Genomic DNA, 23,551 nt, shown 5'->3' on the forward strand with positions numbered 1-23,551 from the left:
GGGCAGGGTGGGGATATACTTCCAGAAGTAGTTAGTGTATATACAAATATACAGGAACATACAGTATGATTCCATCCATCTACTTAACATTCTTGAAATAAGAGTATTATACAGAACAGATTAGAGGTATGAAGGTGGGTGTGGCTTGGGAAGCTTTATGGTAACGGGACAGTTCTATACCTTGATTGTGCTATAGTTACAGAAATCTACACGTGAGATAAACTTGCATAAAACGGTACACATACACAAATGGATTCCTCTACAACTGGCGAAATCTGAAGTAGTTCTGTGGTTTGTACCAACATCAGTTTACTCTTCTTAATATTTTACTGTATTCCTGAGTGTTAGTATTGGGGGAGACTAGGTGAAGAGTTCACAAGCCTCCCTCTACCTATTTTTTCAACTTCCTGTGAATTAGAATTATTCTAAAATTAAAAAAAAAATTTCTGGGGTTCCTGGGTGGCTCAGTTGCTTAAGCGTCTGCCTTCGGTTCAGGTCATGATCCCGGGGTCCTGGGATCAAGTCTCTTGTCCAGCTCCCTGCTCTGCAGGGAGTCTGCCTCTCCCTCTGCCATTCCTCCCACTCCTCTCAATCTCTCTCTCTCTCTCAAATAAATAAATAAAATCTTTAAAAAAAAATTTGTTTCTATGAGCGCTTTTCAGTTCCAATCCTGCCAATACCGTGGCATGCCAGTGGGCAGGCATCTTCCTCATGCTTCAGCTTCTTCATCTGGAAATCTGGTACTGTGCCAAATTGCTGAGGCCCTTTCCAGATAGAGAATTCCATCATTCTTGAGGTTTATTTATTTATTTTTATTATTATTTAAAGATTTATTTATTTGAGAGAGAGCATGCGTGAGCCGGTAGAGAGGCAGAGGGAGAGACTCCTCAAGCAGACTTCCCGCCGAGCGCAGAGCCGACATGGGGCTTGTTCCCAGGACCCTGAGATCATGACCTGAGCTGAAATCAAGAGTCAGACGCTCAGGCGACTGAGCTACCCAGGTGCCCCCATTCTTGAAGTTTAAATAAAGTTTTGGATGGCTTCGCATAATGGATTATTGTGTCATTTAGGAATTTTTGGTGTTTAACGGAAACCCAGTTAAAACTAGCTTAAGCAAAACAAGAGGGAGAAAAAGGAATTAACTAATTAGCTCATAAAACCATAAAGTCTACGAATGCATTCAGAATCGGTTTGATCTAGGCAGTCTACTTTCTGCTTGTCTTTGCTTTACATCATTTCTGACTTGATCCAGTGACCCAAATACGGGGCTTTGCCTCTCCTCTCTGTTTAACTCTTCTTAGTTTCATTGTTTATATAGATTCCCTGTGGCAAGATGGCCATTAGTAACCCTAGATACATACCTTCTTAGATTAGCATCTCCAGAAGTATTAAGCCTTCCCAGATAACTTCATCAGAAAAGTTCAGAGATGGAGTCTGGCCTAGCCTAGCTTGGGTCATAAGCCTCATTCTTGAAGTAGATGCTGGGGCACAGGGTGGGGGGGGGCGGGCAGATAGAGTACTTTGGTAGGCTGGTCACATGATTACCTCTGACGGAGGAGGGTGGAGGAACAGGATGTGGGTTGGGATTGCTCCATTCAAACCACCTCAGCACAAATGGACACTTATCAGAAGAGGGGAAAAATTTGCTGGGTAGATCAAAACAGACAAGCAAATCAAAAAAGCAAACAATTTTTTTTTAAAGATTTTATTTATTTATATGACAGAGAGACACAGCGAGAGAGGGAACACAAGCAGGGGGAGTGGGAGAGGGAGAAGCAGGCCTCCCGCCGGGAGCCTGATGCAGGGCTTGATCCCAGGACCCCGGGATCATGACCTGAGCCGAAGGCAGTCGCTTAACGACTGAGCCACCCAGGCGCCCCAAACAAAGCAAAATTAAACAAAACAAAACAAAACAAAACAGAACTGTCCAAAGCAAGAAATCATTTATTGGTTTGTATATTGTTATATAAATATAGTTTATTATTTCCTTTACTAAGGAAAACAGAACAAGATCAACATCATGAAAAGCACACTGGTTCTTTTTTTCTTTTTCTTTTTCTTTTTTTTTTAAGATTTTATTGATTCATGAGAGAGAGGCAGAGGGAGAAGCAGGCTTCCCAAGGATCAGGGAGCCTGATGCGGGGCTCGATCCCAGGACCCCGGGATCATGACCTGAGCCGAAGACAGACGCTTAACCATCTGAGCCACCCAGGCGCCCAAGCACACTGGTTCTAACCTAAATTGTTTTATTGTTGTTCTTATGGTTATTGCTCATAAGTAGGGATGTGGTTTTCCTCTAGAAGGAATAACACCAAATTTACCATCTTGAATGTTTAATTTTTCCATTTTTTGTCTATATAGGGCAACCATGAGTCCCAGCATACAGAACATATGGTACTTCAGTCCTCCCGGGGGGTCAAAGTGGAAGGCTGCATCCGAATGTATGAGCTGGTGCACAGGATGAGAGGAACAGTAAGTGACCCATGAAGTAAGGCAGGCTTGACCCGAGGGGGCCACATGTAAATGCAGTTCTTCGGGCATTATGGATGTCCACCTCATGCTAATCGTCGTGTCCCCCTTGCTAGCAGCTCCCGATTCATTTGGGGAGATAGTGTAACGCAGCAGTCACAAGTGAGCTCTCTGAAGGGAGATCTGGTTTCAAATTCTAGCTCTTCTATTTTACATATGACTTCAAGAAAATTACTTAGACTTTCCTGGCTTCCATTTACTTCTTCAGAATTTGAACGTGACCCGGGGCCTGGCAGTAACGTTACACTGAGAAGATGGATCTTAACAGCCTCCGGAGGAAAGAATAACACTTTTTTTTTTTTTTTAAAGACTTTATTTACTTGACAGAGAGAGACACAGCGAGAGAGGGAACACAAGCTGGGGAAGTGGGAGAGGGAGAAGCAGGCTTCCGCCAAGCAGGGAGCCCGATGCGGGGCTCAATCCCAGGACCCTGGGATCATGACCTGAGCCGAAGGCAGACGCTTAATGACTGAGCCACCCAGGCGCCCCGAGAATAACACTATTTTAATAGTTTATTTGGACTTTATTATTTTTTCATGCTTTTCCAATAAAAGTTAGGATTTTAATTCCCAAGCCTTTTGAGAAAGCAAAGTTAAGGCAACAGAAATTGGAACACCTAATTCATAAATTTAACAACAAACCCATGTAATTTCAGTACATAAAGTGAGCCATTTATTATAGGCTAGCAGTGTTTCAAATGCTGTAGGTCTGGGCCCCACCAGCTGCTGTTTTCATGCAGGAACCACAGTGCCGGCTCCCCACAGCTCGTCTTTTCATCCTGGTTTTACTACAGAAGGAGCACGTGTACTTGTCATGCTGGTTTATTTCAGTTTTCTCTGCCATTTTCCTGAGGGAGGCACCATAACGGCTCCCGTATTTACAGAGGATCCCAACCCTCTGGGGGCCTTTCTCCATGTCACCACCAACTAGATCTGAGCCCAAAGAGCTGACTTTATTATTTTTTAATTAGAAAAACAATGCATGACTTTGTAAACATTTCCACAGATTACGTGAATTTATAAAGTGAAAGTCTTCCGGCGTCTACCCTCATTCATTCATTCACTGAGTCAGCCAATAGCTGTCAAGCTCTCACATGCTTATTGAGCACTTAGATGCTATTCTAAGTCTAGAGAAAATAGCAAAGCAGACGAGAATCCAGGCCCTCATGGGGCTTCTGCACTGGTGAGGAGAGGTAGGAGTGAACAAGAGAAATAAGTACAATGTAGGTAGAAGCCGTTGTACTCTGAAAGGCGATGGTTGCTTCCACTCGGGTGCTACCAGTGCGCACGGTGAAGAGTGGTCAGATCCTGGAGAGGTGGGGCCCTTTCAGCTGAAGACTTAGGTCCTTCATCTCTGGGAAAGTTTTTTCCCTTTGATTAGTTTCTCTTCCTCTCCATTTCCTTGTTTCTTCTCTTTCTGGGAACTTTTATTAGTCAGAGATGGGCTCTCCTAGATTAATTCCCTATTTCTCCTATTCTTTCTCTCATTTTCCTTTTGTCTTTCTCTGTTTTCGAGATTTCTTTATTTTATTCCTCCATTGTTGTTTGAAAAAATGTGTATTTATGTATTTTTTAAACGATGGGTTTAATTTTCATGAGCTTTCTCTTATTTTCCACTTGTTCTTTTTTCAGAGCATTTTATTCTCATATCATACTAGAGTCCTTTTTTCCGATTTGTGTTCCTTGAAATACCTGTTTCTTCTAGATTCGTTATTTTCCACTTGTTCACCTTGATCTCCTAGGGTACACAGTTTCCTCAAATAGCTAATGACCTTTCTTTGCCAGTGATTGGACCAAGGCTTCCAGGTGCATAGTCAGGAACAAGATTATAATGCTTTTGGACTTCCTGAGTGTCAGCATTCCTAGGGTATTGTTCTGGAATACCAGCCTCCATTCTAGCCAACCCAGTTATCTCCAGACAGTTTATTTTGTTAAAGGAAAGAACTCTCCGTTTTTTTGGGGGGGTGGGAGTATGCGTGATCGTGTAATAAATCGCCCCCAAACTGTGGCTTACAACCACCCCTGGCATGTCATTACTGTCTTTCATGTTTCTGGAGGTCAACCCACTCCACTAGATGGTTCTCACTTAGGGGCCGTAGGTCTTTCAAAGGCTTCCTCCGTCACCTGGGTAGCAGCTGAAGTTAGCTGTTGGCTGCAACATCTGTCCTGTCCACATGGTGGGGCTTCCTTCTGGCAGGGAGCTCAGGTTCCGAGAACAAACATCCTGGAGCCGTGTGGCCTTTCTCCAAAGTTGTGTAACATTATTTCTCTTTCCCTCGTTCTCTTGATCAAGGCAGTCTTGAAGCTCTGCTCAGGTTGAAGTGGAGGAGATGGGAGGGTGTCAGAGAATGTGCAGAGCTCTTTTTAAATTGTTACATAGTCCTCAACAGTAAAAGCAAATCAAGTACAAAATGGGCCAAAGTAGAGGTTCTTTACCAAAGATACAGGCAAAGAAGCACGTGAAAAGATATTTTTAAAAAATCATGACAGCACACGTGCCTGGCTGTTGGCTGTTCTGATTTCATGATTTCGGGGTGGGGGCAAGGGTTGACTGTTTTGTCCACAAACATTCCACTGGTGTTTCTGTTTTCAGCCACATGAACCTCACCTGATTTCAGACCTGGCATTTTTCAGTCTGAACCCTCTTTGAGGTTCTGCTAGGTTGGCTGCCTCCCTGAGAGGCGTAATCTGCTTGTGTGCGCATGCGCATGTGCGTGCGTGCATCCTCACGTTTTCTCAGCCCTGCTCTGTCAGTCCACATTCCTCTCCAGAAACTTTCTATCTTCCAGAAGCATGTTGAAAGTTTTTCCCTGCTGAAGATTCCATGTGCTCTCTATTGTTGAGTCTTTTTTTCTTTCCCAACTCTCTTTAAACAGAGGCTCAGAGGAGAGGTTATATATGCTTGTGGTCACTTTGCCTTCTTGCACTGGAAGCTTTAAAATAGAACATAGTGTCTTCACAATATATTTTGCTATATTTTTGTGCTAGTATATACAGCGGCTCATCCTTCTTAAGGCTGCAAGGTATTCTCTAGTCTGGCCCACTGTAATATGTCTAGTCGATCCCTAGTTAATTTAAATTGTTTTAAATTTATTACCATCATCAGCAGGGCTGCTGTAAGCATCCTTGTACATATATCTTTGCACACGCTTGCAAATATTTCCTCAGGATAAATTCCTAAAATTAAACTAGTGTCAAAGGATATATACACTTTACATTTTGATAGTTAAAATGTCACATCACCCTTAAAAACCATATGAGAGTACTCTCATGAATAATAAATGGAATACCTGATACCCTTAGAAATATAGGAAGGGGACTTTCCTAAGTGGAAGTGGGGGCAGGGAGATGGAGGCAGAGATGATAAGGTAAGGAAAGGAGTGAGATAGGAATGGGCATAGCATGTTTATGGAATTCGAGTGAGAATTTCTGTTGGTTACTCTGAAACCCTCATCAGAATGCACAGGATGGAGGCTTAAAAGCGCAGGGCTGTTTGACACTATGTTGGTAAATACCTGTTCATTCTCAGCTGATATTGGAGTGACATGAACCGAATGGGGCAAATGGGAAGAGCTTTCCAAAACAGCTGAGTTTAAACATCCACCCAAAGGGGAGATGCAACTCGAGTGTAGTTTCTGAGAAGGAAGCAGTTGGTTCCGTGCCCTTGAGTATCTCTGGAGCTAAGGACCGACGGGAGGGTATTCCCTATGGGTAAGTGAGCAAGGCGCTAATGGAGCTGCAAAGAGCAGGTGCTGATCCTTTCCAGGAGGGCCTGAGGCAGTGGCAAGAGGAGCAGGAGAGGAAGGTGCGAGCCCTCTCCGAGATGGCATCTGAACAACTGAAGCGCTTTGATGAACGGAAGGAGCTGAAACACCATAAAGAATTCCAGGACTTACGGGAAGTGATGGAGAAGAGGTGAGTGGGACCATCAGTGTGCTCAGCGGCACCTCTTTCCCAACATGAAACCCAAAGGGAAAGAGTTGGACTTCTTCTGAGGCCTTAAACGTCAAAATAAAATAGCCAGAAAAGCTTATAATGTAGAAAGATGACAAGTGTATCACAAAGAAAAGGGAGGCTTTTAGGAGAGGTGAGGTAAGACATCTTTAGGAAGCATGCCTGACTGCTCCTCCCTGCCATTTCTTGCGCAGCTCCAGAGAAGCCCTGGGGCACCAAGAGAAGCTAAAAGCTGAGCATCGTCACAGAGCAAAGGTCAGAGCCTGGGAGAATCCATGTGGGTTTTTCTGTGTCTGGCTCTAACCTGCTGGAAGTCGGGTTTTGGCCAACTGGCATGGAGGACCTGGCCCACATCGCACCTCCATGGGACTCACCTTGGGCTGTGGGCCCATCTGTGAACATATGGAGCCCACATAAGGCTTGGGGGACGTGGAAAGAGAAGGCCCAGGGGCGCCTCCGAGAGAGGTAACAGGACTGCCCTTCGTGTAGATTCTCAACCTGAAGCTGCGGGAGGCCGAGCAGCAGCGCATGAAGCAGGTGGAGCAGGAACGGCTGCGGAGGGAAGAAGGCCAGGTTCGCCTGCGGAGCCTCTATGCCCTGCAGGAGGAGGTGCTGCACCTCAACCAACAGCTGGATGCCTCCGAGCCGCACAAAGACGCGCTGAAGCTTGACCTGTCTGCCTTCCGGACCCGAGGCAACCAGCTGTGCGGCCTTGTCTCAGGGATCATTCGGGCCACGTCTGAGGTGAGGGTCTTCGGAGGGACCTTGAAGAGATAATCCCGATTAGCATTTCATCTTTCTTCCCTGACAAGTTGCGGGGGGCAGTTATTCCCACGCCAAATTGGACTCATACATACCGAGTTTCCTATCTTATGTTAAACAGATAATTGTTTATTCTGATTGCAAAATAGTTGCGTTCATTCAGTAGTATTTTATTGAGCACCTGCAATGCTATGGTAAAAGTTAAAACCTTACGGGAATGTGCATTGCTTTTTTCAGTTAACGTATTTTGAAAGCATAATTACTATAACCATTAACAATATTTTGATTTTTTAATTAAAGCAGTGTTAAAAACTGCAAGTATTACCGTGACACATAGCAGATATTCAGTAAGTATTTGATGAACTTGTCAGAATTGGATACTTTGCACATATAATCTTACCAAAATCGTTTGAAAAAACATGCCTACTGTTGAACATTTAAGTTTCTGTATTTTTACTACCATGCATAACACTGTAGTGATACCATTTTACATATGCCTTTCTTGTATTTCTTTGAGAAAATTTCCTAGAAACAATTACTTGGTCAAAGAATTTTAAGGTTCTTGATTCTTACCCAAAGCTTGTAGCAATTCACTTTTTTTTTTTAACTTTTTAATTTTTTTCTTGAAGTAGGCTCCATGCCCAGCATGGGGTTTGAACTCACGACCCCGAGATCAAGATTGACTCTACTGAGCCAGCCAGGCGCCCCCCACAATTGACATTTTTATGAATTGTACCTTCTTACCCTTAGTTCATATTTCTGCGTGAGTTTTGTTTTAAAAATCCAGTTGATACATGTTCTAAATATTTTTTCTTTTTTTTTTTTGATTTTATTTATTTATTTGAGAGAGAGAGAGCACGAGAGGGGGGAGCAGGAGAGGGAGAAGCAGACTCCCCGCTGAGCAGGGAGCCCGACGCGGGGCTCGATCCCGGGACTCCGGGATCATGACCTGAGCTGAAGGCAGTTGCCCAACCAACTGAGCCACCCAGGCGCCCGATACATGTTCTAAATATTAAGAATTTTATGCATTTATCATATTTGAGGCAGAAGTTTATTTTTATAGTTTATCGTTCCCTTTGAATTAGCTTTATAGCTTTTGTTTACCTTTCCTTTTGTAAAATTTCATACCTACACAGAGTTAGAACAGCATAATGAACCTTTATGCAACCATTCCCCAGCTTGAGCAAGAATCAACACATGGCAGTCTTATTTCATCTCTCCTTCCAGCTGCATGCCCTCTCCCGAATGGTTTTACAGTGAATCTCAGATGTAACTTCATCTGGGAAAATACTTTGTATGTATCTCTAAAAGATAAAACTCTTTGTTAACAAACAGAATACTAATATCACATCTAAGAAAAAAAAACAATTTAATATGACCAAATATCTAATAAGTGTTCAAATTTTTCCACTTGTCTAAAATTTTTTTTTTAAAGATTTTATTTATTTACTTGAAAGAAACAGTGAGAGAGGGAACACCACCGGGGGTTGGGGGGGCAGTGGGAGAGGGAGAAGTAGGCCCCCTGCCGAGCAGGGAGCCTAATGCGGGGCTTGATCCCAGGACTCTGGGATCATGACCTGAGCCAGAGGCAGACGCTTAACGACTGAGCCACCCAGGCGCCCTAAATTTTTTTTTTTGAAGAATTAATTTATTTTTTTGAAAGAGAGAGGAGAGCACATGCACAAGCAGGGGGCGGGCAGAGGGACAAGCAGACTCCCTGCTAAGCACGGAGCCCTGAGATCAGACCTGAGCCGAAGTGAGACGCTTAACCAACTGAGCCACCCAGGCACTCCTGTCTAAAAAAAAATTTTTTTTTTTTTTTAAGATTTCATTTATTTATTTGAGAGAGAGATAGCGAGAGCAGGAACACAAGCAGGGGGTGTGGGAGAGGGAGAAGCAGGCTTCCCGCGGAGCAGGGAGCCCAATGTGGGGCTCGATCCCAGGACCCTGGGATCATGACCTGAGCTGAAGGCAGACGCTTAACCAGCTGAGCCACCCAGGCGCCCCTCCCCTAAAATTTTTTTAACAGTTGGTTGGAACATTAACATCTACACAAGTTTCAACCTTTTGGTCTAAGTCTCTTAATTAAGTCTTTTTTTTTTTTTTTTAAGATTTTATTTATTTATTTGATAGTGAGAGGGGGAACATAGGCAGGGGGAGTGAGAGAGGGAGAAGCAGGCTTCCTGCGGAGCAGGGAGCCCGACGCGGGGCTCGATCCCAGGACCCTGGGATCATGACCTGAGCCGAAGGCAGGCGCTTAACGACTGAGCCACCCAGGTGCCCTTCTTAGTTAAGTCTTTTAATCTCAAGACTCTGCATCCCTTATTTCTTTTTCCTTGCCATTTAATTATCAAAGAGTCTGGATCATTGGTTCTATAAAATTTCCTACATTCTGGAAAACTCCAGAATCCAATTGCTAACCCTAACCCTGTGGTATATTAGGTTTCTTTATTACCTGTATTCCTGTGAACTGGTAACTTGAGGACAGTGCCATCCAACAGAACTTTCTGTGGTGATGGAAATGTTCCATATTTATGCTCTGCAATACAGTAGCCATTAGCTGTATGGCCTTTGAGGACTTGAAATATGGCTACTGTGACTGAAGAACTGAATTTTTTAAATTAATTAATTAATTTATTTATTTTAAAGATTTTATTTATTTATTTGAGAGAGAATGAGAGAGAGAGAGCACGAGAGGGAAGAGGGCAGAGGGAGAAGCAGACCCCCCGCTGAGCAGGGAGCCCGATGTGGGACTCGATCCCGGGACTCCAGGATCATGACCTGAGCCGAAGGCAGTCGCTTAACCAACTGAGCCACCCAGGCACCCTTTTTTTTTTTTAAAGATTTTATTTATTTTTTAATTTATTTATTTCACAGAGCAGGAGCACAAGCAGGGGGAGTGGGAGAGGGAGAAGCAGGCTTCCCGCCAAGCAGGGAGCCCGATGTGGGGCTCGATCCCAGGACCCCAGGATCATGACCTGAGTTGAAGGCAGATGCTTAACGACTGAGCCACCCAGCCGCCCCAGAACTGAATTTTAATTAAAATTTTAGGGCGCCTGGGTGGCTCAGTCGTTGGCCGTCTGCCTTTGGCTCAGGTCATGATCCCGGGGTCCTGGGATCGAGCCCCACATCGGGCTCCCTGTTCGGTGGGAAGCCTGCTTCTCCCTCTCCCACTCCCCTGCTTGTGCTCCTGCTCTTGCTGTCTTTGTCTCTGTCAAATAAATAAATAATTTTAAAAATCTTAAAAAAAAAAAAAAAATTAGGGTTACCTGGCTGGCTCAGTCTCTAGGGCATGTGACTCTTGATCTCCAGGTCATGAGTGCAAGCCCTGTGTTGGTTGCAAAGATTACTTAAAAATAAAATCTTTAAGAAAAAAAAGTGAATACATGGGGCACCTGCTGACTCAGTAGAAAAAGCATGCTACTCTTGATCTGGGCAGGCGGGTGGCTCAGTCGGTTAAGCGTCTACCTTCAGCTCAGGTCATGACCTCAGAGTCCTGGGATCGAGCCCCATGGCAGGCTCCCTGCTTAGGGGGGAGTCTGCTTTTCCCTCTCCCTTTGCCCTTCCCCCTACTTATGAGCCCTCTCTCTCTCTCAAATAAATAAAATATTTTTTTTTAAAAAATGGTACCATTTCAGATCAGTGGGGAAAAGATGAATTAGAACCATAAAAGTAAAGATTAAGGGGCACCTGGGTGTCTCAGTTGGTTAAGTGTCTGCTTTGAGCTCAGGTCATGATCCCAGGATCCTGGGATTAAGCCCCGCATCAGGCTCCCTGCTCAGTGGGGAGCCTTCTACTCCCTTTCCTGCTCCCCTCATGTCCCATGTCTGGCTCTCTGCTCGGTGGGCAGCCTGCTTCTCCCTCTCCCTCTGCTGCTCCCCCTGTTTGTTTTAAAGCAGGGGGAGCAGCAGAGGGAGGCCCAGGGGGACAGTTGCACCAATGAAGTGAAGGCTTTTAGGAGAGGTGCACCAATGAAGTTTTGATTAAAAGTTTTGATTTTTTAAAAATTTTATTTATTTGACAGAAATAAATAAATCTCTGTCAAATAAAATTTTTTTAAAAAGGTAAAGATTAAATTTGTACCATTCTTTCATCTGATTAACTCTATAATCTTTGTCAAAGAGATAAAAATAAATCATGTTCAGTGAAAAAAATCTAGGTGATTATTTCAGTTATGTTAAGGTGTGGAGGCATAACAATGGGAAGGATCAATAGATATGAGTACACAAAACTGAAAGACACATTATAACTTAGGAAACATATTTTTAACATCTAAAGCAGGCCAAAATTTATTGTCCTTGCTACAGAGAGAGTTCTTATATCTATGGGAAAAAGGATAAATAAATCACTCTCTACCTCCATTCCACTAACAGAAAATGAGGAAAGGACCAGACAGGCAGCTGTAAAAGGAGAAATACAATTGGTAAATTTGAAACTAAGTTGTTTTGTTTTGTTTTGTTTTGTTGTTAAGATTTTATCTATTCATATGACAGAGAGCACAAGCAGGGGGAGCAGCAGAGGGAGAGGGAGAAGCAGGCTGCCCACCGAGCAGAGAGCCAGACATGGGACTCAATCCCAGGATCCTGAGATCGCAAACTGAGCTAGAGGCAGATGCTCAACCAGCTGAGCCACCCAGGCACCCCCTAAAATTAAGGCATATTAAAACACAATATCATTTTATCTAGACTATTGTCACAAACTGTCAAAAAATTATCATAACCAGTGTTGGTGAGAGCATGGAAGCATCTGTACTCAGGTCTGCCTGTGGATGTGATGGTAAATCCGGTATTACCTTTAAGAGAACAGGAAGCAGTAGGTATCAACATGTTGAACGTGGGCACTTCATTGGTGTAACTGTTCCAATTTAGAAATTGTTGACTTGTGTGTAAGTTGTGATTTGGCTTCACAGGTGCCTAGGGAACAGACACTAAGCTCTGCCTCTGTCCCCCTGACAGAACAGCTTTCCCACAGCAGAGGACCAGGCTGTGGCAGAGAGAGCCCTGCAGGAAATGCGGGACCTCCTTACAAGCTTGCAGCAGGAGATCGCCAAGGCCTGTGAAGACAAGAGGAGGCAGGATGAAGAGGCGGCCCAAGAAAAGCGGCAGGAGTCAAAGATGCAGCAGGGGCCGGAGGTCCCCAGAGAGACCCCAGCTCCCAGCCAGGGCCTAGGAGGGAAACAGAATGAAGGTGGGTGTTGGCGTGGATACAGTCCTTTAACCCAGAATGTGAAAGGAAACAAGAATGTGTTTAAATAACGGTGTTAAGTTTCAGGACAATATACCAGAACTTTTAGATTATGTAAAATTCAGTACTGAATTTTTACTGAATTTACATTCAGTTTGGTTGATGCGGAGCCAGACACTAGCCATGAGGACTTGAAATTCTGTGTCATTCTAGTAGATGTATTATCCCAAGTTTTGCTTCTCTGAGGTTTTGGGTTTTGGGGTTTTTGGTTTTTTGGTGTTTGTTTTTTTAAATGCAGTTTTTTGTTTTTGTTTTTTTAAAGATTTTATTTATTTGACAGAGACACAGAGCATAAGCAGGGAGAGCAGCAGAGGGGGAGGGAGAAGCAGGCCCCCCACTGAGCAGGGAGCCCAACACGGGGCTTGATCCCAGGACCCAGGATCATGACCAGAGCCAAAGGCAGACGCCCAACGACTAAGCCACCCAGGCGCCCCGGTTTTTTGGGTTTTTTTTTTTTTTTAAGATTTTATTTGAGAGAGTGTAAGTAGAGGGAGAGGGAGAAGCAGGTTCCCTGCTGAGCAGGGAGCCTGATGCGGGACTCAGTCCCAGGACTGCCCAAAGGGAGACACTTAACCGACTAAACCACCCAGGTGCCCCAGCTGCTCTGAGTTTTTAAAATAACGCACAATCGCTTTTCGGCCTTTTGGCTAAGATCAAGGGTAAAATAAATATGTTCACAATAGATGCTCACTTAATACATAAGAGGATCAGTATATCATAATGGTTGAGAATGCTGGCTTTGGAGCCAGATCTGTGGGAATGTAGTTTTTCTACTTCCTGGCCATGTGACTTTGGCAAATTAACCTTTCTACGCCTATTTCCTTATCTAGAAGATGAAGATAATGTATCTACTTCATAGGGTTGTTGTGACAATGAAAGCAGTTAATATCTATATCAGCTGATTAGAACAGTGCCTGGCTTATTTTAAGTGTTCAGCGAAGGGGCACCGGGCTGGCTCAGTCGGAAGAGTATGAGGTTCTTGATCTTTGGGTTGTGGGCTTGAGCCCTACGTTGGAGGAAGAGATTGCTTAAATAAATACATATTTTTTTAAAAAGCGTTGAGTAAATGCTAGCTATTACGAAAGCCTCGCTCTTCTTTCTCAGACCTCCAGGTGAAGGTACAGGATAGTACAATGCAGTGGTACCAACAGCTGCAGGACGCTTCTAGTCAGTGCGTGTTGGCCTTTGAGGAATTGACCAACAGCAAAGACAGTCAGGTAGGGAGGGCTGTAGGTTGGGAACCCTCTGGGCCTGGTAGTGCTGTGAACAGCCTCCTGTCCCAAAAAAATGTCGCTAGTATGTCACATTCCCCAATCCTACTGGCATCTACTCAGCCCTTCCAAACACTGCCTGCTCTCTCACTGTTCTCTCCTGGCAGGCCAAAAAGTTAAAGATGGACCTCCAGAAGGCTGCCACCATCCCAGTGAGCCAAATCTCCACCATTGCAGGTTGGTCAGAGGAGTTAAGACTGTGGCCCTTTGCTTCATTTTGTTATTTTTTTTTAAGACTCCAGATCTACCCCTCTGTAAGGTTCCTGTAGACAGAGTCTGTTCAAACAAGTGACATTGGATCAGGCATGTATAAGTTATGTCTTACTCTCATTCAGAAACAACGGTTCGTTTTTATAGAGCTGTAATATGGAAGCTTCCAGGTTACAAGCCGTGCTGCCCGGTGGCTGGCGAGTGTGAACAGCTGAAAATCTGCTCTGACTTAGCCTGGGTCCCGGTTCCCCTGACTCACTTGTTGCCTAGAAAGTGTAGACAAGTTGCAGTTCTTGACCATGAGAGATGCTATGACAGAATTTACATATCACCCTGCTGCCTGAAGTTCTCTGTGGATCAGGGCAAGGTATAAATAACTAAACCTGAATCACCTTCTGGACTTTAAAGTGCCATTTCCTTTGTTCCCAGCAGCAATGGGGGTGAGCTTGACCTGACAGCCATGCCACCCCGTCATTGCTCTACTCAGTCTCCCCAGTCCTGTTTCATTCTTCACTTCTGATCAGGCTCTAGTTTTGCTGTTCTTCACTTTACTGCGTATTTCCTATGTTTCCTTTGTCTGCACCATCATGGTTAAGTCTTTGAAGAGCCAGATGCAGACATGCTCTAGAGTCAGTGCTCAGTACGTGCTGAGTACGGAGAAAGGGATGGTCTAATTCCTGCCTCTTGAAAGGCAGACATCCATGAGTGGTTAGATTTGGAGCAGAATTTAAATCTCTCTGGTGCTGGTGTGGCATATGGGATGTCGGAGGCCATGCCAGGCAGAGGGTTGGGAGCTGACTTTCCTAACTGGAGCAGCACAGAGAAAGGGGCTGATAGGAAATTTGGTCCTTTGAAACCATCAGTAAAGTAGTACTGAAGTATGACTTAGCAGGGGTGGGAGCTACTATTTTGGTATCTCGGTAAGGTTTAAGTAATGGAGACCAATTTAGATCTGCTGAGGCCAAAAAAAAAAGGCATTTATTCTAAAGCTACAGGGGTGTTTCTCAGAACCTACTGGCAGGAATGGGGCTAGGTCTCAGGAGCTAGAAACCCTAGGAACCTTTTCTCTCATCTTCCCTCTGCACATCTCTGATATTAGGTAGACCACTGTTCTTTGGACCACTCAGCAGGTGCAAGGCCCTGGTGTTCATGAGCATGTGTATTGCAGGGCCAGCCACTTCCAGGAGGTGACTCATTCAGTTGGCTGATTGGCTCAGCTAGTCACTCCTCATCAAACTAGCCAGCTCGGAGCTGGGGCACACAGGATCCGGAATACAAATAAAGCCATCATGAGCCCACCTTGGCATATCTGAGGATGGAAGGAGGCAGGTCCCAGAGAAGGGGGAGTCATTGAGAGCTCGGAAGATCCTTTAGAAGGGTTTTCCCAGAGATGCAAATGACTCCTCTCAGGATGTTGGCCACATGGGATCTGTAGCCATCCCACACCTGTTTCCGTACCATTTCCCACTCTGTGTGTCAGTTTCAGAATGTGTTTCTTCCCAAACAAGGAATTCCTTTGAAATAGTACCACGTTTCATGTACTTCTGCACCTCAGACAACACATATTTTATTTGCGTGTCATATATTTTTCTGCAACAGTATTTTGCTTTAGCTTCTAACCTTGTTCAGGGCTGCATGGCTGGATTTTTTGTAGAGGTCTTCTTATTGCAGTGATGAGAAGCAGAGTGGTCTGCAGTTGAGTCTTTTAACCAACTTTATCTCCGCCATACCCAGGCTCAAAACTGAAGGAGATCTTCGACAAGATCCACAGCCTGCTCTCTGGAAAACCCGTTCAGTGTGGCGGGCGCTCTGTGTCCGTCACCCTGAACCCACAGGGCCTGGACTTTGTCCAGTACAAGCTGGCAGAGAAATTTGTGGTGAGAATCCTTGTTGCCAGAGGTATGGGGGGAGGCTGGGACGCAGCCTTTAAGCTTCTCTTCATAGTAACTAATGTGGTCCTGTCTCTGCTCCCCCAGAAACAAGGAGAGGAGGAGGTGGCCTCTCACCATGAAGCAGCATTCCCCATTGCGGTTGTGGCATCTGGAATCTGGGAGCTCCACCCCAGAGTGGGCGACCTCATTCTTGCTCACCTCCACAGGAAGTGTCCCTACTCTGTTCCCTTCTACCCGGCTTTCAAGGAGGGAATGGCGTTGGAAGACTATCAGAGGTGAGGTTGTTTTTCTCCTCACTCTCCTCAGGGGCTGAATGAAATACAAATATAACTGGGGTTTGGAGGTGTCTGGGTGGCACAGTTGGCTAAGCATCTGACTCTTGATTTCAGCAGCTCAGGTCATGATCTCAAGGTTGTGGGATCGAGCCCCATGTTGGGCTCTGCACTGAGCACCGAGTCTGCTTGAGATGCTCGCTCTCTCTCTCTCCCTCTGCCCCTCCCCTTGCTCGTGTGTGCACTTTCTCTGTTTCTCTCTCTCTCTAAAATATAAATAATCTTAAGAGAAAAAAAAGAACTGGGGTTCATTCTCCCTCCTTTCAAAGCTCCTCATATGTACCTGGAATGTTCTATCAGATAATCCAATGTCTTTCATACAGACTGGCTTCTTTGGGATTTGTGGAATCAGGTGCAATAATTAATACAGTTTAGGGAAAAGAATATTGGATCTAGAATCCAGGGGTTTTAGAATTGTGCCCAGCTTCATCATTTAATGATTTGCAAAGTGGGTCAGTCACTTAAGCTCTTTTTTTTTTTTTAAGATTTTATTTATTTATTTGACAGTGAGAGAGAGAGCACAAGCGGGGTTGGGGCAGGCAGAGGGAGAGAGAGAAGCAGGCTCCTGGCTGAGCAGGGAGCCCGACATGGGGCTTGATCCCAGGACCCCAGAATCATGACCTGAGCCGAAGGCAGATGCTTAACCGACTGAGCCACCCAGGCGCCCCAGTCACTTAAGCTCTTTGAGCATCATTTTCCTTGTTTGCAAATGGGGGTAATGATATCCATCAGTCCTGTGATTTTGGGGTGCCTGGCTGGCTCTGTCGGTAGAGCGTGCAACTCTTGATCTTGGGGTTATGCGCTCGAGCCCCATGTTGGTGCAGAGATTGCTTAAAAATAAAATGTTTAAAAAAAAATCCTGGGGGGGCGCCTGGGTGGCTCAGTTGGTTGAGCGACTGCCTTCGGGCTCAGGTCATGATCCTGGAGTCCCTCGATCGAGTCCTGCATCGGGCTCCCTGCTCGGCGAGGAGCCTGCTTCTCCCTCTAACCCTCCCCCCTCTCATGTACTCTCTCTCTCTCTCATTCTCGCTCTCTCAAATAAATAAATAAATCTTTAAAAAAAAAAAAAATCCTGGGACACCTGGGTGGCTCAGTCGGTTAAGTGTCTGCCTTTGGCTCAGGTCATGGTCCTGGGGTCCTGGGATCGAGTCCTGCATCGGGCTCCCTGCTCGGCGGGGAGTCTGCTTCTCCCTCTCCCTCTGCCTGCCCGCTCTGCCTACTTGTGCTCTCTCTCTGTCAAATAAATAGATGGAATCTTTAAAAAAAAAAAAAAAAAAATCCTGTGAGTTTACCTTGCGGGGCTTATGTGATGCACAGATGTGATTGTCAATATGCTTGCTTTGTAAACAAAGTACTCTGCAGAGATATTGGTATGTAGTAACAATAATGATATGTAGTAAGAATAATGCTAAAAACGGGCACCTGGCTGGCTCAGTCTGTAGAGCATGCGACTCTTGATCTTGGGGTCGTGAGTTTGAACCCTATGTTGGGCCTAGAGTTTACTTTAAAAAAGAAAAAATAGAGGCGTGTGGTTGGCTCAGTTGTAGATTATGCAGCTCTCAATCATGAGGTCACGAGTTCAAGCTCCACATTGGGCATGGAGCCTACTTTAAAAGACTAATATTAATGCTAATAATAATACTAATAATGCTAAATGTAATAATACTAGATTGTTTCTTTTATCCATAAAAAGTTGTGATTTGTCATCCTCACTTTGGCCTTGTCACACTGAATTTTTTCTTTCCACACAGGATGCTTGGCTACCAAGTGAAGGACTCCAAAGTGGAACAGCAGGACAACTTTCTAAAACGCATGTCTGGGATGATCCGACTCTACGCTGCCATCATCCAGCTCCGGTGGCCATACGGAAGCCGACAAGAGGTAGTAGAAAAGGCCTGCTATCAATAGTGAGAGGTCAGACCGTATTTGTGTATTTTGTCCCCGGGGACTATTGGCCTTCTTGCCGCCGGGGCAGTCTCATTATATGAGAACTTAGTGTGTATCGCTCCTCCCTAAGTGTGCTTTAGAGAAGTTGATGTTGAGTATTGGGAAACTTGGTCCAGCAGAGCTATTTGATTTAGTTGAGCCTTTAAAGAACTGGGTTTGTAAGAGGGTCTACCAGATGACAGTCTGTTGTAAACCAGTCATTAAGGTTAGAAGATTCTATTAGAAGAGGAGTGATTTAAATGATAGAGTATCAGGTGGTGGTGGTGTTATTGTTATTTAAGTAAGTTCTTAGCCCAGCGTGGAGCTCGATCTCATGACCCTGAGATCAAGAATCGCATACTCTATTGACTCAGCCAGCCAGGCGCCCCGATTCTGTCATTTTAGACCTGGTTGGTGCCTCATGTCACAAATGAGCAGATGGAGTCTCAGCGAGCTATGGTGACACACACTGTCAGTGACAAAGCCACAGCTGGGGTGCAGGGCTTTGACCTGCTAGCCCAGTGCTTTTCTCAAAGAACACAGATTAGAGATACGGAGAAGTTAATGTACTCGGGAACCTAACGAGAAGGGATCATAATGGATCGAATCCAAATTTTTATCGTGTACCTGTTGTGTCCCAGGTTCTGTGCTAAAGGTACCAAAAATAATAAATAAAATGTCTATACTGGTAACTGTTGAAATCCCTGAAACCAAAGCTGCCAAATGTGTAAAAAAATGTGTGGGTTCCAGTGTGTTGGGACATTTGAAAACAATTTGTTCATCTTGTGTTGTTCTGCCCTGCGGCATGTGCTTGATTTTGATGATCCGGGGGGTTCATGTCACTTAGTAATGCTGGAGGATAACCTTGGGAGTTTAGATCTCTGGATACAGTGAGATCAAATCGTGACCAAGTGTCTTCCCTCCCAGATTCATCCTCATGGCTTAAATCACGGCTGGCGCTGGTTGGCACAAATCTTAAATATGGAGCCCCTGTCAGATGTGACAGCCACCCTCCTCTTTGACTTCTTGGAGGTACGTAATGCAGTTACCACACGAGAGAGAGACAGTGGTTGAAGCAGCCTTCGGCCACTGCGTGACCTGGATCAGGAAGCAATATAGAAACAGAGGCTGATGGTGAGAACAGCATTAAGATCCGGTGTCAAACATTTTTCCCGAGTGCTAAAGACAAACCTAGCTTTTGGCTTTTCTTCCCACTGTGCTTTCTTTCTCTGTGTGCTTGTCTTCTTATTGTAAAGAAGAAAAAAACTGTATATCCCAGCACAAGCAGAAAGGGACATTTGTTTTAGGGATAGAGCATTGACTCCCAGAACCAAGGGTAGAATGTACAGTTGACTCTCATGTGGGCCTCGAACCAAGAACTAGAATGTTACCAGATATGAGGAGTCTTTCTGGGGCCACATGGTCCTTCCTGTGCTCTTCTTGCAGGCTGCTTCCTTATAAGCCAGCTTTCTCTAGTTCTCTGTGCCCAGGGGAGAAGATGGGCCATCCTGGGCTCTAGCCCTTCGCCTCAGTGTGGTCCCCCAGGGTAGTGGAACTGCTGTCCCATCTTTGTGATCCCTCATTCCTAGGGAGAACGAATATGATCAGCTAGCTTGGGTCAGGTATCTCCATTATCCAGAAGGTTCTTTACAGTCCTGTCTGCCTATGAGGGGCCACCACTATAGGATGAGGGTAAGGGTTTCTGTGGAAAGGAGACATTTCTTAAAGGTTAAAGGCTTGGGGGCACACACCATAACAGATCTGGGCTGTTGAGCCTAGAATGCCAAATGCTTCCATTCACCTTAGAGTTCCTGAAGTCACATGACATGAGCAGAGATCATGACTAAATTTGAGAACACGGTGATGTTCTGTATGCTCTGCTTATTACGGTTAGGAAGAATGCCATGCCTTCAAAAAGATTTCCATTCAGTAGAATCAAAGAATAAATAAGTTTGATTCACATTTTCTAGTTTGCTAAAATACCTGGCCTCTTGGCGGTCTGGTTTAATGGAGGTATTATCATATATAGAGAAATGCTTCCAAAGAAGGTTGGATTTTTCCATTTATTCCCTTGCAGAGCTAGCTAAGTGGCACTGTGGCTGAAATTCTTGGTAGGAGTGAAAGGCAGAGGGCTGGTGTTCTTTACGGATCTCTTGTATGAGCGTGACTTTGCATTCTCTGCTCTGACGGTGCCTGTCTTTCCCTAGGTGTGTGGAAATGCCCTCATGAAGCAGTACCAGGTACAGTTCTGGAAGATGATCCTTCTCATCAAAGAAGACTACTTCCCCAGGTATGTGGCGCATTGAGTAGACTACACGGAACTCAGTGGGTGAAACACATGGCATCAGAGGCCCTTGCGTGCTGTGACATGCTGGGTTTGACTTGGTTAAAAGCACCTGTATTAAGTGTGACATCTTCTCTTATCCTTCTCCTCTCTGATATTCGAATAAATGCTTTTGAACTGTAATGAGAGTCTCTTAAATATTGTTGGCTAAATGAAAAAATGAATTAAGAAGACCCTGGATTCAGATATCTGACATTTCTTTAACTCTGTTTTCCAAACTCCCCCAGGTAATCTGGGATGGTGATTACACGCAGGCATGAATTAACCCAGAGAATCAAACTCCCTTAATAAGTCAGTTTCTCCAACTGTTTGCTTGACTCTCATGGTGTTCGCCTTTAGGTGCCCTTCTCATTCCTCAACACCCTGGCATTTCAGCTGGGCGAGAGGCCTTGGCAGCACCCATCCCGCCTGATCGCAAAGACCTTGGAAAGGAATGTCCTCTCTTCTCCTTTATACCCTGTTTTGAAAAGAAGTCTGAGACCGTTTGGAAGAATGACAGCATCCTTAGTCCAGAAGACATCTGAGTCATTCGATCTACCCCTTCCTCTAGATCAGCAATGTCCCAAACTCCTCTCCAAGAGGAAGGTGGGAATCATAGCTGTGGTCCGTGTGTCTTCTTCTCCCTGCAGGATTGAAGCCATCACAAGCTCAGGACAGATGGGTTCCTTCATACGCCTCAAGCAGTTCTTAGAGGTAAGATGTCCGTAGACCAACACGTTCTGAGCTGTTGTTGACCTTGAGGGCACCCGTGTCTCGCAAGTCATGGACCTCTAGGCTCTCGGATTGCAGTCTTCCTCTTGATTTTTTAATTTTATTTTATTTAAGTCATTTCTACACCCCACATGGGGCTCAAACAACCCTGAGATCAAGAGTCACCTGCTCTTGCGACTGAACCAGCTAGTCGCCACCCTTCTTGATTTTTTTTGAACCTTATTTTTTTGTCCTTGATTCCCCCTTCACCTTAAGGGATGGCATTTCTTCTTCTTATGCGCCATCGTCCATGCTGCCTGAGGGGAAACTGTCTTAGGGATGAATAAAATATACTTAATGAGTCTGGTGTCACTGATAAATTTCTTGCTTGCTGGCTGAGGTTCTTTCCGCAGTCTCAGGTCAGGGGAACTGGGAAATTTGGTCCCTCTTCTCCATGAGAACAAACTACACTTTCAGCCAGACTCCTCCTGTTTCTCAGTGCTGGAAACCAGAGGCTAGTCTGACCAACAGCCTAGAGGTCTGTGGTAGGTCTGCCAGGACAAGACCCCTGACTTCCACTTTCCAGTAGCCCGAGTGGGCAGAAGGCGGTTGAGAAGGATGAGGCGGGGCTGTGGGAGGCAGGGTGGGGGCAGCATAACCAGCAGCCTGGCCTTGGTCCTCTGCTGCAGTTCACACAGAAGGAGAAGTCTCCTTGCCGCCATTGGTCTCACTCTGCCCGCTGTTGACCGCTGTTCGGAGGACTTGAGCTTGCTGTCCCTCAAAGCTTCTTCCAAATGTTAGATGTCAGAAGGAGTGTTACCAGAAAATCATTCTGTTTTCTCCATCTTTCCCTGACCAGAAATGTTTGCAGCGCAAGGAGATTCCTGTCCCCAAGGGCTTTCTGACTTCCTCCTTCTGGCGTTCCTGATGGCCCTCCGTCACCCACTGTCACCATTTTGTTGCAAAGGGACAATAATAAAGCAACTGAAAACAGCTGTATTTGGGAGAAGTCATGTCAGATTTAGAAATCCACCAATATATTTGTACCTTGTGACTAGGAGAGGAGACTTTTCAGGGGTCCCAGAACCTAGCGGGTCTCTTCAAAGGCTGGAGGCTCCTTAAGGGGTCCACATGGCAGAGTAAATGGCACTGGCTTTTCTCATTTCTGAAGTATGGTGAGAAGAGTGGTTTAGTACTTGGTCTCATCATTCATTTCCCTTGTGTCTAGTGTCTTTCAGAAAGTACGTAGTACCTTAACCATTTAACTCTGAGCTGAAATGAGCCCACGACTTGCCCAACTCCATCCTCTCCCACTGCCCTCCGACTCCCACCAAGTCATGCTGTCCTTGTTCAGGGTACAGGTTAATAATTGAGGCCCAAATCCTTACATGCAAGTCTGGGTTATCGTTGTTTTGCCTTTCTTGGCTTGTGAAGTCATTATAAATTCAGAGGAAATGCCTGATACAGACATAGATTAAGTCCCAAATTGTATCAGAGATAGTTTAGCATCTGGGACTAGGACTGTTAATACATGTTACGTTGAACAGGGTGCACTGTTGGTCCTTTTAATTTGGAATTTGGCCCCTGGAAGACTAGGGATGCATGAACAAGGGATGGTGGGGGAGGAGGGGTTGTTTTTGAATTTGGTTGAAGATGGGCTGAGATGGCCTTGCAACATTATGCATGAGCTGAGCATCTACAAGCAATGACTCAGGGGTTAAATAAAATAAAGGTGTTTGGGAAGAATTGGGAACTGCTTTAGAATTGTTGACATGCCCTGAGTAAAGAGTGATAATAGATTCGCCTGACTAAAGCTACTACAGAAATTCAGAGCTTGGCTGTTCAGGTAAGAATTGAGGTTTGTTTTAGGGAAGACTCCTCGTCTTTTGTACTACAGGCAGCCGTGGATCTCCTCTGTACTATGTGTCGTCTGCGGGGATGTGTTTTGGGGGGCGGGGTATCCCCTGCTACTCTTGAGCGGCTTGAAGTGATACCTTCTATGAATCGTTGACTCTGGTGCCAAAAAACAAGGAATAAAGCTTGATTTTTAAAAACCCATTGCTAGTATCTAGATGGTTGATGTGACCATTTCCTATACCTTGAGCTGTCTATGTCACTGGCCTAGCTCTAGAATGGTGTGTGTTTCTCCCTATTTTGTCTTCTTGACCTTCACCTAGGGAAAATTGTTGTTTTTTGGTCATTCCTTTTCGGAATTATGTACCAATAACTGACCTGGTTTTATCTAGCAGGAATGGAAAAGTACTGAAGTCTTTTCATGTGGATGCAACAGAATGAACTCTGGGGAAGGTGTCAGGAGACTTGGTGCAATTCACTTTTAGGTTTTATGTCCTTGGGTGGGTCATTCACCTCCTCTGAGCCCTGCAAAAACACAAGAATT

At 45.0% G+C, this 23,551-nt stretch overlaps 1 protein-coding gene across 1 annotated transcript in view; it reads left to right on the plus strand.

Moving 5' to 3' along the window:
- Window positions 1-23,205, plus strand: part of GLE1 (GLE1 RNA export mediator) — a 29,702-nt gene extending 6,497 nt beyond the window's left edge. Inside the window, exons 3-16 of the mRNA XM_044920385.1 lie at window positions 2,362-2,472; window positions 6,295-6,443; window positions 6,677-6,737; window positions 6,972-7,226; window positions 12,200-12,431; window positions 13,593-13,705; window positions 13,867-13,936; window positions 15,704-15,846; window positions 15,946-16,136; window positions 17,945-18,074; window positions 19,047-19,151; window positions 20,327-20,409; window positions 21,093-21,156; window positions 22,013-23,205. Coding sequence (XP_044776320.1) covers window positions 2,362-2,472; window positions 6,295-6,443; window positions 6,677-6,737; window positions 6,972-7,226; window positions 12,200-12,431; window positions 13,593-13,705; window positions 13,867-13,936; window positions 15,704-15,846; window positions 15,946-16,136; window positions 17,945-18,074; window positions 19,047-19,151; window positions 20,327-20,409; window positions 21,093-21,156; window positions 22,013-22,081 — 1,776 coding nt within the window. The 3' untranslated portion in view covers window positions 22,082-23,205. The remainder of the gene's footprint in view (window positions 1-2,361; window positions 2,473-6,294; window positions 6,444-6,676; window positions 6,738-6,971; window positions 7,227-12,199; window positions 12,432-13,592; window positions 13,706-13,866; window positions 13,937-15,703; window positions 15,847-15,945; window positions 16,137-17,944; window positions 18,075-19,046; window positions 19,152-20,326; window positions 20,410-21,092; window positions 21,157-22,012) is intronic.
- Window positions 23,206-23,551: the final 346 nt, after the last annotated feature.

The sequence above is a fragment of the Neomonachus schauinslandi genome, chromosome 13 (genome assembly GCF_002201575.2).
Source record: "Neomonachus schauinslandi chromosome 13, ASM220157v2, whole genome shotgun sequence".
In the NCBI taxonomy this organism is placed as follows: Eukaryota; Metazoa; Chordata; class Mammalia; order Carnivora; family Phocidae; genus Neomonachus; species Neomonachus schauinslandi.